This window comes from Erithacus rubecula (assembly GCF_903797595.1).
Source record: "Erithacus rubecula genome assembly, contig: scaffold_246_arrow_ctg1, whole genome shotgun sequence".
Taxonomy (NCBI): domain Eukaryota; kingdom Metazoa; phylum Chordata; class Aves; order Passeriformes; family Muscicapidae; genus Erithacus; species Erithacus rubecula.
Window position 1 is genome coordinate 101,291 of NW_027636076.1, and position 14,422 is coordinate 115,712.

At 48.7% G+C, this 14,422-nt stretch overlaps 1 protein-coding gene across 1 annotated transcript; it reads right to left on the reverse strand.

The window, feature by feature from the left end:
• Nucleotides 1-9,819: 9,819 nt before the first annotated feature.
• LOC306815835 (olfactory receptor 14A16-like) lies at nt 9,820-10,752 on the reverse strand (the record flags this gene model as incomplete). Its single annotated transcript, XM_079332361.1, has 1 exon — nt 9,820-10,752. One exon carries the CDS (start codon nt 10,750-10,752, stop codon nt 9,820-9,822), a length of 933 nt encoding a protein of 310 aa, XP_079188487.1.
• Nucleotides 10,753-14,422: the final 3,670 nt, after the last annotated feature.

Sequence of the window (14,422 nt, forward strand, 5' to 3'; positions counted from 1 at the left end):
CTCTATGATTCCCCACATATAGAAAAGAACCATCCTACTTTTCAATGCAGAAATGGCCAAAATTTGGGTTCCATCTCCAAAACTCCCTATATCCAAGAGTTGTGTTCAGACAAAAGTTGCCAGGACAGAGAGGTCTGGCTGACTTTGGCCTCTGATGGCTGCCTTTCATCTGCCCCTAAAACACCGATGTTCTGTGCTTTCCTTTCTATGGAAAAGAACCATCATTCTTCTCTAGGTGTTAAAATTCAAATTTGGTATTCCACCTCTAAAATTCTTTATATCCAAGGAGAGGTCCCAGTACCATCTAATCTGGCTGTCCTTGACCTCTGGTGACTGCCCCTGCAACTGTTCTTTCCTTCCTATGGGGGACATTGTAACACCTTGGGGATCTCACGGATCCAAGGGGCCGATGTGATCCTGCAGGGATCCATGGAGACCACTGTGGCCTTGCAAGGCGCCATGAAATCATGGAGATCATTGAGACACTGTGGGGCCCAATGAACCAAAGGGCCATTGTGACCCTGCAGGACCTCATGGAACCAAGGGGCCATTGTCACACTTGGACGAAAGGAGAACATAGTGACACTGAGGGGCCTCATGGAATGAAGGCAACAGGGAAGATATCTGGATGATTTGGCTTTCCAGGGGTCACCTTAAAGATCTACTTGATCCTGTATTGTGTAGGGCTCCTTCTCATCTGCCCCTGGAGCACTGTGGCTTGGTTGTTTCCTCCCTATGGAACAGAACGATCCATCTTTCCATGTGCCAAAGGCTGGAACTGTTACTCACCATAAAAAGTTCTCCATATACAAGGATTGCTCCCAGACAAAATCTTCCAGGACAGAATACTCTCTCTGGCCATGGCCTCCTGTGGACTGTCTCTCATCTGACACCAAACATTGAGTGCTTTTCCTCCTGTGGAAAAAAAAAATGCCCCTTCTCACTTAGGTGTCAATGGCCAAAACTGGGGTTGTACCTCCAAAATTCCATCTATTCAAGGATTGCAGCAGACAAGAGTATCCAGGTCACACAGGTCTGGCTGCCCTGTCGTCTGGTGATATCCATAGACCATGAACAGAATGTTTTCATTTACCAACATGTTGGAGAGGGTCCAGAAATTTCAAAAAATGGGATTTGGAGGTCTCAAGCAAATGACCACTATGTCGGAAAAAAGGAGCTCTGTGCTCAGTGGAGTGCAGACTGAGGACAGCAGAGGAGAGCCCTGGGAGTGATGGAAAGATGATTTCAGAGATGGTGGATCCTTTTGACATAGTAGAGAACAGCTGGAGAAACAAAGTCAGCTGTCCAAGGCTTTGTGTGACCAGGCAGAGGCAGGCAGAACACAGAGGTGTCAGCAAAGGAAGGGCCAGCGAGGTGTGGCAGCCGGGGGATGTTGACAGCCTGCAGGGACAGAGGTGCAGGGCATGGACACCGTAGCACAGCCTGGGCTGCAGAGGGCACAGGGATGGGCAGCAGCTGAAAGGCCCTGCCAGAGCCAACTGCTGCAGCACTTGGGCCATGGCTGCTGGCCCTGGGCCTGAGGCCAGCAGGGGACAAGTGAGCCTGGCTGTGCTGGGGCCTCATTGCCTCCTGTCCCTGCTCACAGCCTGGCAGGGGCTGCCCCATGATCCTACCCTTGGCATTGCACATCCCCAGAGACCAGTGGCCCAGGAAGAGCCCTGAGCAATGAAGGAGGGACAGGATCTGCCTTGCCAGGGGCTGGGGCTCAGGCCATGGCCCTTTGCATTCCTCAAACACACCCAAGTTTGCTCAGCATCAGAGACAGCTTTCCCTTGTTTGTCCCCATCTGTCATCACTGCCACCAGTGTTCTGCTCTAACAGGAACCTGGGGACACATTTTGAGTCCTATCCCTCAGTGGGAACCATTAAAACTTTGGAGTTTGAATATGATTTGGAGTTCTCGAGAAGTTTTCCTTCAGTTTCCTCTCAGGGACTGATGTCCAGGGACTCAGCACTTTTGGGAAATCCCAGCTCTACAGAGACAGGGCAACTGAGAGGCGTTTGAAAAGATTTTATTCCATAATCAATCTTGTTGAAGTGTGAAGCATAAGAGATGGAAAACTCAATTACATTGTATCAGAAGTCATGTTATTTCCTGGTTAAAATACCTTAGAAATGGTTTTTAGCCTATTACCTTTGCCACACATGGTGCTAATACTTTTAACACCAATCACCTATTATTTTGTCCTTGATGGTGTTGCTACAATGCATCTTCCACAGTTTTAATTCTCTCAAATATCTGGTCTTTTTGCAAAGATATGGTTTCAAATTTTTTTCTAGTTCAATTTCACTATCAACAATGTCTTCTGTATTCCACAGCTTTTCTAAGTCCACACACCTTATCTCAGAGTTTGCATACAAATGTGCAAGACTATGTATGCTTTCAGCCAGGCTTTGAGAATCCTTTACGAATCCATTTTTCACTAAGATCAACCACAGAATGCTGCAATCACCTCTGCTCTAAAGAGAACAGTAATAAAATATACCCTTGAAAATAGGAATGGGTATTTCTCTAGAAATATCTAAGAAGCTCTTTGACATATTTATCCCTAACTGGAGTTCAAAACCTTCCAAATGAAGTGCACCAGACCAGAGGAAATTAAGGCAGAACCGTGATTTGTTAGGAAACCTTTCAAGATTTCAGTCAAACTCCAAAGTTTCTGGTACCTTGCATGGGTCCCACTGAGGGCCATGACTGAGAAAGTGTCCCCAAGTTCCAGTTAGAGCAGGAAATGGGAGGCAGAGATGACAGGTGGTGTGGGAAATGCAGGCATGGAGAACTCTCAGGGCCTTGCACATACAGGCTCAGAGACAGAGATGGAAACAAGGTTCAACCTAAGTCCTTGGAGAAAGCTTGGAGAATTAGAGCATTAAAAGTAAAATAGACATAAAAGAAGAATCTAAGTTTGTAGTTAAAGTAGAATTTTGTTTTAAACTAACAGAGATATGTATCATATAAGCAAAGCAGTATGTTAACTAAGATAGGAAAAGACTTTCAAGTTTAGCAATAGAACCTGTTATAAAGTTAGAAGTTTAAGTTGTATCATTACAAGTTTATGAAGTGTTATATGATTGGTTGAAAACTGCACATGGCAGCAAAGCCGTGGGAAGCAAAGCAATTAATGATTGGTGTAAAAGATGTTTGCAAAGTTCATAGAAATATGTTATTGGCTAAAAAACTAGTATAAGGCATTGTAACTAAGAATGAGATGGCTTCTGATATTATGGCATTGGATGTAACACCTTTAATGTCTCACTCTTCTATGAGACTGGTGCAATAAAGCAATAAACTGTATTTTACAATGTCTCTGAGTTGCCCATCTTTTGTAATAATAGTCTTCTGACAGGCATATTTAGGATATGAAGTCTACCAATTGAAATCAATAGGAATTCAAAGATACCAGGTCTACCTGAAAGAAGTCAATAGGGATTTAGAGACCAGGTCTATCCTGTTTAAGTCTAGGTGGATTTAGGGACACCCAGCCCATCCATTAAATTCAACAGGACTTTTATGGAACTTTGGTGCTAAAATGTGGCAATTTGGGTAAATTTGGGGGAAATGTTAGGCTGAATTCCAGGAATTTCCCTTTCCAGGATCATGATGCTGATTCTCTGGAAGTCCTGGATGAATTCCTGGAAGCCAATTCTGAATCCCTGATCCCACACCTGCAACCTGTGCTGGAGAGCTGTGCCTCCAGGCAAGCCCAAAAATCTCCATTTTCAGTCCAGATTCTGGGAATTCTGAGGCCAAAATTTTTAACAACAAAATTTTTGGGACACTGGGTTTAGCCATTGAAGTCAATGGAAATTTAGGGACACCAGGTCTAACCATTACAGACAAAGCAGATTTAGGGGGACCAGGTCCACCCAGTCAAAGCAATGAAGATTTTTGGGATACCACTTTTGGGGGGCACCCAAATTGATGCACAGAAAAACTTTATAACCCACAAAGTAAGTTATAGGTATGTATTTTATTCAGCACTGAGGTGCATGGGGAATAGCTCCTCCAAAAACATGCACACTTTTGGTGACCTACGCCTCTCTTTTTACTCTCTACAAACCAGTATTGCACAATGCACCAAATACATGTTCATTTCCTAACACCCCCTGTCCCTGCTTCATATTAAAATGAGCTCCACAGCACTTTGTGACTGCACACTGCTCCTTGCTGGTTGTTCTGGTGGCTGTCTGGAATGAAGCAAGCAGTCTTCCTCTCAGTTTGAACTTCTAACCTCACCTTCTTTGCATATTAGTCTTAAGTCCCTTTCCAGACCTTGATACCAGTTTTTGCTGGCTCAGGGGTCTAAGGAATTGCTGTTATATGGAAGGGGCCTCTCTCTTCCATCCTGCTTGCACATTCTTGGCCCTCTATCTTATCTTAAAGCCTTGCTCTATCCTCCTGTTCTTGCAAAGGCAGTGAATGTTAAGCACTCAGAAAATCTTGTCAGTCCCCTTCTAGTTAAAGCATCCTCCTGTATTTTTACAATTAACTCATTAGTTTTAATTTTAATTCCCCTGTTTCAGTTTCACAATGGCTCCTTGGTTCTATGAGTCCCAGAGCTTCCTTGACTGTTGGTTCCATAGGGGTCTGGAGTCACAATGGTCCCCCTGATTCCATGAGGCACAAGGATGTCACAATGGTCTCTGGTTCCATGAGGCTCTGTGGTGTCTCCATGGTGTCCTTGGATCAGCTACTGTCCTTGTCACAACTGACCCATGGTTCCATGAGGTTCCACAGTATCACCATGGTCGCTGCCAGAGGCTGAAGGAGATCAATGTCCCAGACACCTTGGGATGAGCTGTCAGTCAGTCACACAGTGGGCTGGTGCTGACCCAGGCTCTGATTGTCCGAGCAATCACAAGTCCCACCTGGGGGGAGGCCCATGAAGGTCCAGGGGCTTAAAAAAACATGGAACACCTGCTCAGTCCAAGTCCCTGCCTGCTCTGTGTCACACCAAAAGCAATGCTCCATACTCATCCCTGGAGCCCCAGCCCAGCTGCTGAGTGACCAAATGACCAAAAGTACTACCTGGGGGAAGGACCCAGGAAGACTAAGGAGAATTTAAAGCAGCCCACTAGTCAAGCGCACATCTACCTCCTCTTGGAATTTCTGTCTGTACAGTACTGGAATCCAAGAGTGTGCATCTCTGTATCTTTTTTGTTTTTCTCTCTGTGTTTTCTATTTCTTCTGTTTCTGTCCTCTTCCAAATTTTGAGTAACTTTGGGAAAGGGTATTACTAGACAGTGCCATCAGCTGCTGAGATCCTGCCTGCTTCCCCCTCCCCCCAGAGGGGCCAGACCGGACCATGGTGTAGCTGAAATGGTGCCCTTGATAAATTTTTCCAAAAACCCCTGGGCCAAGGGGGAGGGGAGGCCATCAGCCTGTGGGTGCTGCCTCATAGGTTGATATGGTTCTCAAAAATAGTTATGGGAAAACTGTAGGTCGAGGAAGGGATTTTTACACAGTGATCAGATTTACATTCTCCTGAATGGCTGATTCACTGACATACAGGCCGGGAGAAAATTGTTTTCTTGTGGTAAAATCTCCATAGACTGATGGAAAGTTCTCCTCACCCAAGTAAATTGGTGAAAGGCTATTTATAGAGATGGTAAATTGACTGGTCCGTTTCTGTACCTAATCAGTGTGAAAGAAAAGAAGTTGTAGGGGGAAGAGAAATGTTCTGAAAGTTTTATTAAGATATTTTTTCTTGTAGTTTCTTGTAATAAAGCTTTTTCTTTGTATCCTTTAAAGTTTGAGCTAGTTTTGCCTTCCTCCTAATCCCATCTCACAGCAGAAAATGAGTAAATAATTCTAGAGGGTGCGCTGGCAATTTGGCCAATGCTAAATCCATGACAAACCTAATATTGAACTCTTTTTTCTTGACCTCTTCAGTTCAGGGATTCAGTGAGAAAAACTCTAAAGTATTTGTTCAAAACACCCGAACAAGAAAAGCCCCTGGGAATAATTTAAATTTTCAATTCTTCTGTGAGTAATTAGACAGATTTCAGTAGTGTATTCAAAGTGGATATGCTATATACTATATTGAAAACAATGCAGGGAGAAATATTTTGTCCTGATTTCTTTTCGTATTTATTGATTGATACCAGCAATGTCCAATTGATATTGAACCCCTGAATCTTCTAATGAAGTCTGAATAGATATGAAAATCAAGACCCTTCATGGATGATAAATAAATAACATTTTGCCCCACCCCCTCCCTCTAAATCCTTCATCTGACACCTGGAACTGCAATGGATCAGGAATGGTGTGGCCAGCAGGAACAGGACAGTGATTCTTCCCTTGTGCTCAGCACTGGTTGGGCAGCATCTCAAGTGCTGTGTCCAGTTCTGGACCAGAAATTAGGGAAGACATGGAGAGGCTAGAGTGTGTCCAGAGAAGGGCACCAAGGCTGGTGAGGGGTCTGGAACACAAGTGGTGTGAGGATCAGTGGAGGGAGCTGGGGAAGTTTATCCTGGAGAAGAGGAAGCTCAGGTGAGACCTCATCACTCTCTACAACTCCCTGACAGGAGGGTGCAGGCAGGTGGAGGTCGAGCTCTTTTCCGGGGAAAAGTCAGAGGAAAAGAGGACACAGCCCTAAGCTACACCAGGGGACAATTAAACGGGATACTTGGAAATATTCTTCACTGAAAGGGTGACTGGGCATTGGAATGGGCTTCCCAGAGAGGTGAGTGAGTCACCATCCCTGGAAGTGTTAAAGTCTGGACATGACACTGAGTGCTATGATCTGCGTGACAAGGGGGTGTTGGGTCACAGGTTGGACTTGATGCTCTCCAAGGTCTTTTCCAGCCTGGATGATTCTGTGATGATTGTGGCACTGCAGGGCCCTGGGGAAGCAAGGGGACATTGTGACACTGCAGGGCCTCATGGAACTGAGAGGACAAGAGTGACACTGTGTATGACATGGCACCACAGAGCCAAGGGGTCACTGTGACACTATGGGGCCACATGGAAGCAAAGAGTCCATGGTGACAGTCTGGGTGCTCGTGGAACCACAGAGGCCACTGTGACACTGCAGGGCCCTGTGGAACCAAGAGGCTATTGTGACACTGTGGGACCAAGGAGAGCCTTGTGAGAGCCTTGGGCCAATGCAATCAAGGGGCATCAAGGGGAATCAAGGGACCATTGTTCCACTGCAAGGACTCTTGGAACCAAGGGAACAACTGTGACACTGTGGTGCCCCATGGAACCAAGAGGCCACTGTGACACTGCAGGGCCTTGTGGGACCATGCAGAGCATTGTGACAGAGCAGGACCTTGTGTAATGATGAGGCCATTGTGACACTGCAGGGCCCCATGGATCCAAGGGGGCAATGTTGCTCCTCAGGGACTCATGGGATGAAGGAAACATGTTTGACACTGTGGTGCCCCTTGGGACCAAGAGGCCATTGTGACACTGAGGAACAAGGACAGCACTGCAGCACAGTGAGACCTCATGGAACCAAGGACCATTGCGACACTGCAGGGTAAAAGGATCCAAGGGACTTTGTAACACCAAGGGGTCCAATGGAACCAATGGGGCATTGTGAAACTGGGAGGCCTCAAGGAATCATGGAGAACCTTGTGATACTCAAGGGCTTCATGGAAATGTTGTGACACCAAGTTGGCTGCAAGTGTTCATCTGCTTCACTGTAGGAGAGCTCTGCAGAGGGACCTGGACAGGCTGAATCCAGGGCTCAGATCCCACAAGGTGATGTTTAACAAGACCAAGTGCCAGGTCCTGCACTTCGATCACAACACCTGCAGTGCTACAGTCTGGGGACAGAGTGTCAGGAAAGCGGCCAGGCAGAAAGGGAGCTGTAGGCATTGATGGATAGCAGGCTTGACATGAGCCAGCACTGTGCCCAGGTAGCCAAGAAGGTCAATGGCTCCTGGCCTGGATTAGGAATGGTGTGGCCAGCAGAACCAGGGCAGTGATTCTTCCCCTGTGCTCAGCACTGATTGGCAGCACCTTGAGTGCTGTGTCTAGTTCTGGGCCTGCCAATTTAGTAAGGACATGGAGGGGCTGAAGCACAACCAGAGGAGGGCAACAAGGCTGGTGAGGGGTCTGGAACACAAGACCTGTGAGGAGTGGCTGAGGGAGCCTGGGATGTTTATTTTGGAGAGGAGAAGGCTCAGGAAGACAAGGTGGTGTCAGGGCACAGGTTGGACTTGATGATCTCCAAGGTCTTTTCCAGACTGGCTGATTCCGTGATTCTCTGAAAGCATTCGTGCAGCAGTTGCAGGATGAGCCCTGGGCCTCCTCTTCAGAAGGTCCAGCAGCCCAGGTCCCTCAGCTTCTCCTCACAGCCCCAAAGCTCATCCTGTCAGTCCTGCAGAGCCTCTCCAGCCCCTCCTCACTGCCCACAACAGGGAGCCCCACACCCAGACACAGCAGCCCAGATATGCCCCCCTGGCCTGTGGTGCCTCTGGCAAGGGAGGAGCAGCAGGCATTGCATGACCCTGCAGACAATTATTGAAGCACTTGTAGGATGATCTTGATTCTCAAGGCATGATGCCTACTTAGGAACTGAAATGGGGAGTGGGATCAGAGAGGAAAGGGCAAACAGGGATGGGCTGTTTGTAGATGAGGGAACAGGGTTGGAGAGCAGGAAGAAATTAGTACCAGGAAGAGGAAAGAAAGTAAAGGTGAAGCAAAGGAAATTCTCAGGGCAGTTTGGGGGTGGCTGCCAATAAACTCTGGTTCTGATCAACAACATCTGCATTGAGAAAGCAAACTCAGAGCTCATGGGAACAAACTTTCTGCCTGACTGCAGAGGCCACAAAAAACCTGAATGGTTTCCCTCCCATCCCCCAGCCCTTGCTGGCCCCAGGGGCTGATGGCATTTGTGCTCACTCAGCTCCATCTCCCCACAGCAGCACCATGGGGGTGCTGATGCCTGCTCTGTGCAGTGCAAACAGGGGCTCCTGAGCCAGTGCTGCTGTGTCTGTGCCTGCAAGGATGTGGCACCTGTGTAAGCTGGGGGAGAGGCCAGGGCTGCAGAGGGGGGATGTTGTTGGCAACTGCATGAGGACATTCTGGGACGCTGCCCTGGGCTGTCCAGCACAGTGGGGATGGAACAGCCCCTGCTCTGCTGCTCCTTGCCAGGGTGTCCCCCTTGCAGGGACCTTGCAGAGCACCAGCCATGCTGTTTGCCCCCAGCCTGCCCACGGCCACCCTGGGGCTGCTCACAGGGGTTTTCTCTGCTCAGCATTGACCTGGCCAAGTGTTCTGGAGAGAGCCTGTCCAAGGAACCCTGAGCCCCCAGGCCCTGCCCTGAGGCATCAGTGCTGCCCCAGCAGTGCCCATGGCCTGTCCCTGCTGCAGCCCCGGCACTGCCACCCCCAGGGCTGTGCCCGACCCCGAGAGCACTCAGGCCCTGCAGCAACATGAGGGGCAGGAGGGCAGCGAGGCAGTGGCATGGGAGCAGCACTGGCAACACCAAGTGCTGCTGTTGCTGGGCACAGCTGCTGTGCCAGTGCTGATCTGCCCCAGCTCTGCACACAGACATTGCTGCAGCAACTCTAGAGAAGGGGGCAAAAGGGGCATCTCTGGGGTAAACTTCGCTGGGAGAGGGATCCTTTAGTTAATTTAAAGCCACCAAGAGGCCAACTCTCCTTGACATCACCTGTGGGTCACAATGAATGTGAAGGGAATCAAAATGAGAAATGGCACAAACAACGGCTTTTCTTTGTGGCCAATATTTTGGATGTAAACTAAAGACAACCTCCAATATGAATCCAACACAAAGTATCAAATATGCTTTTATTGCAAGTGATTTGCAGAAAATGGCAAGTAATTTACAGTTTCTTAATCCATCCGGTCATTAGTCTACACATTGCAGCCTTGAGCTCCTGGTTTCTCATGCTGTAGATGAGGGGGTTCAGGGCTGGAGGCACCACCGAGTACAGAACTGACAGGGCCAGATCCAGGGATGGGCAGGAGACGGAGGGGGGTTTCAGGTATGTAAATATAGCTGTACTGGTAAAAAGGGAGACCACAGCCAGGTGAGGGAAGCAGGTGGAAAAGGCTTTGTGCTGTCCCTGCTCAGAGGGGATCTTCAGTACAGCCCTGAAAATCTGCATATAGGAGAAAACAATGAACACAAAACAGCCAAAACCTAAACAGACACTAACAGCAAGGAGCCAAAGTTCCCTGAGGTAGGATTGGGAGCAGGCGAGCTTGAGGATTTGGGGCACCTCACAGAAGAACTGGCCCAGGGCATTGCCCTTGCACAGGGGCAGGGAAAATGTATTGACTGTGTGCAGCAGAGCATTGAGAAAGCCACTGGCCCAGGCAGCTGCTGCCATGTGGGCACAAGCTCTGCTGCCCAGGAGGGTTCTGTAGTGCAGGGGTTTGCAGATGGACACGTAGCGGTCATAGCTCATGATGGTCAGGAGGGAAAACTCTGCTGACATAAAGAAGAGAAAGAAAAAGAGCTGTGCAGCACATCCTGAGTAGGAGATGGTCCTGGTGTCCCAGAGGGAATTGTGCATGGCTTTGGGCACAGTGGTGCAGATGCAGCCCAGGTCAGTGAGGGCCAGGTTGAGCAGGAAGAAGAACATGGGGGTGTGCAGGTGGTGGCCGCAGGCTACGGCGCTGATGATGAGGCCATTGCCCAGGAGGGCAGCCAGGGAGATGCCCAGGAAGAGGCAGAAGTGCAGGAGCTGCAGCTGCCGCATGTCTGCCAATGGCAGCAGGAGGAAGTGGCTGATGGAGCTGCTGTTGGACATCTGGTGTCTCTGGACATGGGAACCTGTTCATGTAGATAGGGACAGTGAAGAGATAGAGGAGATATCTCTAAGTGAAATCAAAGCCATTTCCCATACATCCTCCCCTCTAATACACGCAGACATCCTTTAGTGTTTAAGAATTCTAGAGCAGTTTTTAAAGCTTCCTCCATATTTCTTCTGGTATTCCTGGATATGAGATATCTCAACATTTCTGCTGCCGTCAGGGAGACCAGAGCATGTTCTGTGAGGCAAAGTGATGAGTGGAGAGAGAGGGAAGATGATCTGTCATTCTGACCCGTTCAGGCTTTAATCCTGTTCAGGTGGAAGGAGATCATCCCCCCATGTTTCCCTTGAAAACCACCAGGTACTGCTGAAAACCAATGGATTATCCACACCCTGGCACCACATTTGTAGCCAAGGACTTGTGTTGCTCATTTTATCACTCCAACAGAATTTTGGCTGTCATAACACCTCTTCCATTCCCTGTGAGTCTTTCAGATAACACAAAGACGATCTAGATGATCTAGGACAGATTTGCATCCTGGATTGAAGCTCCCAGCTTGGGAGGATATCTCAGAGACACTTCCATGTGTCCCAATGATGGCATTGGACTCTGGGACATCCCACTCCTTCCCTGACTACACTGACAGCATTGCCCACAGCTGGGCACTGGGGACAGTGTCACCCTGAGCCAGCTGTGCCCCCTCCCAGAGCCCCAGTGCTGGGCAGCTGCTCCTAGCCCTGTATTCTGCAGAGTGAACTGGGTCCAGGTCTGCAGAACTGCCCCACAGCTCTGCTAGAGCTCTGCCTGCACAGGAGGGGCTTCACACCTTGGATCCCTGACCCTGAGGGCAGAGGCTTGGCTGGGGGACAGGAGGGAGGGGGCTTGTTCAGAGGGAGGGGCTGCACTGCAGGGGATCCTACGGGGATCTCTAAACTCTCCCTAACACAACATTACTGGGTTTTTCTCATTCCCTGATTATCTCTCTGCATCCTGGAGGTTTTTCTCCTGGAGGTGTTTCCCTGTGCCTGATCTCTCCCTGACAGCACTCACAGACCCCAAATCTCTGTGCACTTTCCCTGCCCCTACAGAATCTGCCTGTTCTCAGGGCAGTGGCTGGGGATGTTCTGTTTGCAGGTGGGGGAAAGGACAAGTCAGACTGAACCTGATGAGTCCAGCAAAGGGAATGCTGGTGCTGTCCATGGGCAGAGTGGCTGAAAGCATATCAGGAATCTCCTGTGAAGCTATTGATCACTGAAAATATGGATGTTTGGATGTGTCAGGCACTTATGAAAATTTGTAATCCCATTAATATTTATCCCTACCTCCCTGTCATTCTCCAGCAGTAGGAAACTGAACACAAAGTCTTAGGAAATTTCCTCATTTTTTACCAAAACCCTTGTCTTGGAAATATTCTATGACTGATCAGAAACCCTCAGCAAGTCAGAGCTTTATGAGCATTTCACCTCCCTGACATCAGAAATAATCAGAGAATGTACTCACGGCATCTGTAGGCATTGGGATGTTCCAGATGTAGGAGATGACTGCAGGAGCTGCAGCTGCCTTGTCCTGCAGCCAGAGGCTTCCTGTGTCAGGTGCTGGGAGTGATTCTGCCCCAGTCACTTCTGAGCATCTTCCCATCTGTGTCTGAAGCTCTCTCTGCCTCTGTGTTGTGCTCAGAGTGGCTGCTGGCAGAGCCCAGCCCTGCTGGGCTGTGCACAGGAGCTGCTGCTGGGCAGAGTTGTTTCTCTGCAGCGCTGCCCTTGCCAGGAACTGCCTCTGTGCCAGGAACCCAGCCCAGTTGAGCAGCACAGACACAGCACAAGGACTTTAATGACCCTCTTGGGCTTTGTGCTGAGGCCCTGAACATCAGTCCCTGAGAGGGAGATGAAGAAACCTCTCCAGAACTCCAAGTCAGAATTAAACTCCAAAGTTTCTTAAAGTTTGAATGGGTCCTACTGAGGGACACAACTGAGAAAGTGTCCCCAAGCCTCAATCAGAGACAAGAAATGGAGGCAGAGATGACAGGTGGGGACAAAGAGAAACCAAGCCATGGTGCTCTGGGGCACAGCAGGGTCTGTGCCACCAAGGGCTCTGAGGAGACACCTTGTCCTGAGCCACTGGAGCCTCCTGGCACACCCCTAGCAAGGCTGGGCACTGTCACCCCTTGTCCTGCCCTCAGCATCCCCCCACATCCCAGTGGCCTCAGGGATCTGCTGGGACCAGTCCCTGGGGAGCCCTGGTCAGGAATGGCCCTGGGGGGCTCCTTCATGCTCCCAGGGACTGCAGGTTTTTCAAAGGACTTTGGGTTTTGCTTTTGCCTTGCAGTCTCTGAGAGCTTTGTGCAATCATGGCCTCCAATTATCTGCATTAATTAGTCCCTTGAGAGCCTTTGTCAGTAACAACACTCAAAGGGGCTGAACTGCTTCAAGGTACTCCAGTTTTTAAGGTCTTTTCCTTTTTCCTTTCTTTCAGTCTCTGAGAGGTTTTTGGGCAATCATGGGCTCCAATTCTCTTCTCCAAGGAATTAATGAGGACCCTCTATTGGGGATGGACCTCAGTGTGACCCATTAATGCTTTGAGACACTTTGGGTTTTTCTTCTGACTTTGACTCCTGGAAAGGTTTGTGCAATCTCCTCTCAGGCCATGAAGTTCAAGGGCTGAGCACCAAATGCACCACAGGGCTCATTGGGATCAAGCAAGTCCTGACAAAAACACGGCTCTGCCTTGATTTCCCTCTGTTCTGATGAAGTTCATTAGGAATTTTTTTTCTACTGTTATGGAGAAATATTTCAAAGAGCTTCTTAGAAATAAGTGTTCCTATTTTATAGCATGTCTCTTATTACTGTTTCTCTTTAGAGCAGAGTTGATTGCAGAGTTCTGTGAATGATACTGATCCAGGGTCTTTCCTCAAGAGGTCTGGCCTGCTTAGAAAAGCTGTTCCTTGAGGTCTGACCAGTGTGGACAGCCTTGTTCCACATTGCCCAACTCCATCCTGTCTGTCCTCACTCACCTGGGACCTGCTTTGCTTGGAGAACTTGTTGCTCTCAAGCAAACAGGGGTTTTCTTCCTTTTCTCTTTTTGAAGCAATCTAAAACTCCTGAGTTTCCCCATTACAAACAGACACTCTCTTCCCAAAGCAGAGCCATGCAAGATCTGTTTTAGACCTTTGGACTCCTTGGTTCCATAAGGCCTTGTTGTGTCACCATGAACACTTGGTTCTGTGAGGTTCTGTTGTGTCACAATGGATGTTTGGTTCCATGGGGCCCCACAGTATCACAGGAGTTTCGTTTTTCCTGGGACAATCAGCAGCAAACCCCACTGGCAGAACCAAATGCCTGGGATGAAGGAAGAATGGGGACATTTGGAGTGATGGTTTTTCTCTTCCCAGGGCACAGTGACATTAGATGAGGCCCTGCTGTCATGGAGATGGCTGAACACCGGCCTGCCCATGGAAGGGGGATGAGACAATGACCTCTGCCCATGGAACTACAACAGCAGAGAGGTCAGGCTGAGGGCTGGCTTTAAGAGACTGTCAGCAGCACAGGAAACATCAATCTGAGAGAAAAGATGTATGCTAATGTCTTTCCAAATAATTTGATGGGTGAAGGCATGGGTGTTAAGTCTGTGAAATGGGTTGTGAAGTTTCTACTGGCTTTGGGCAGCAGG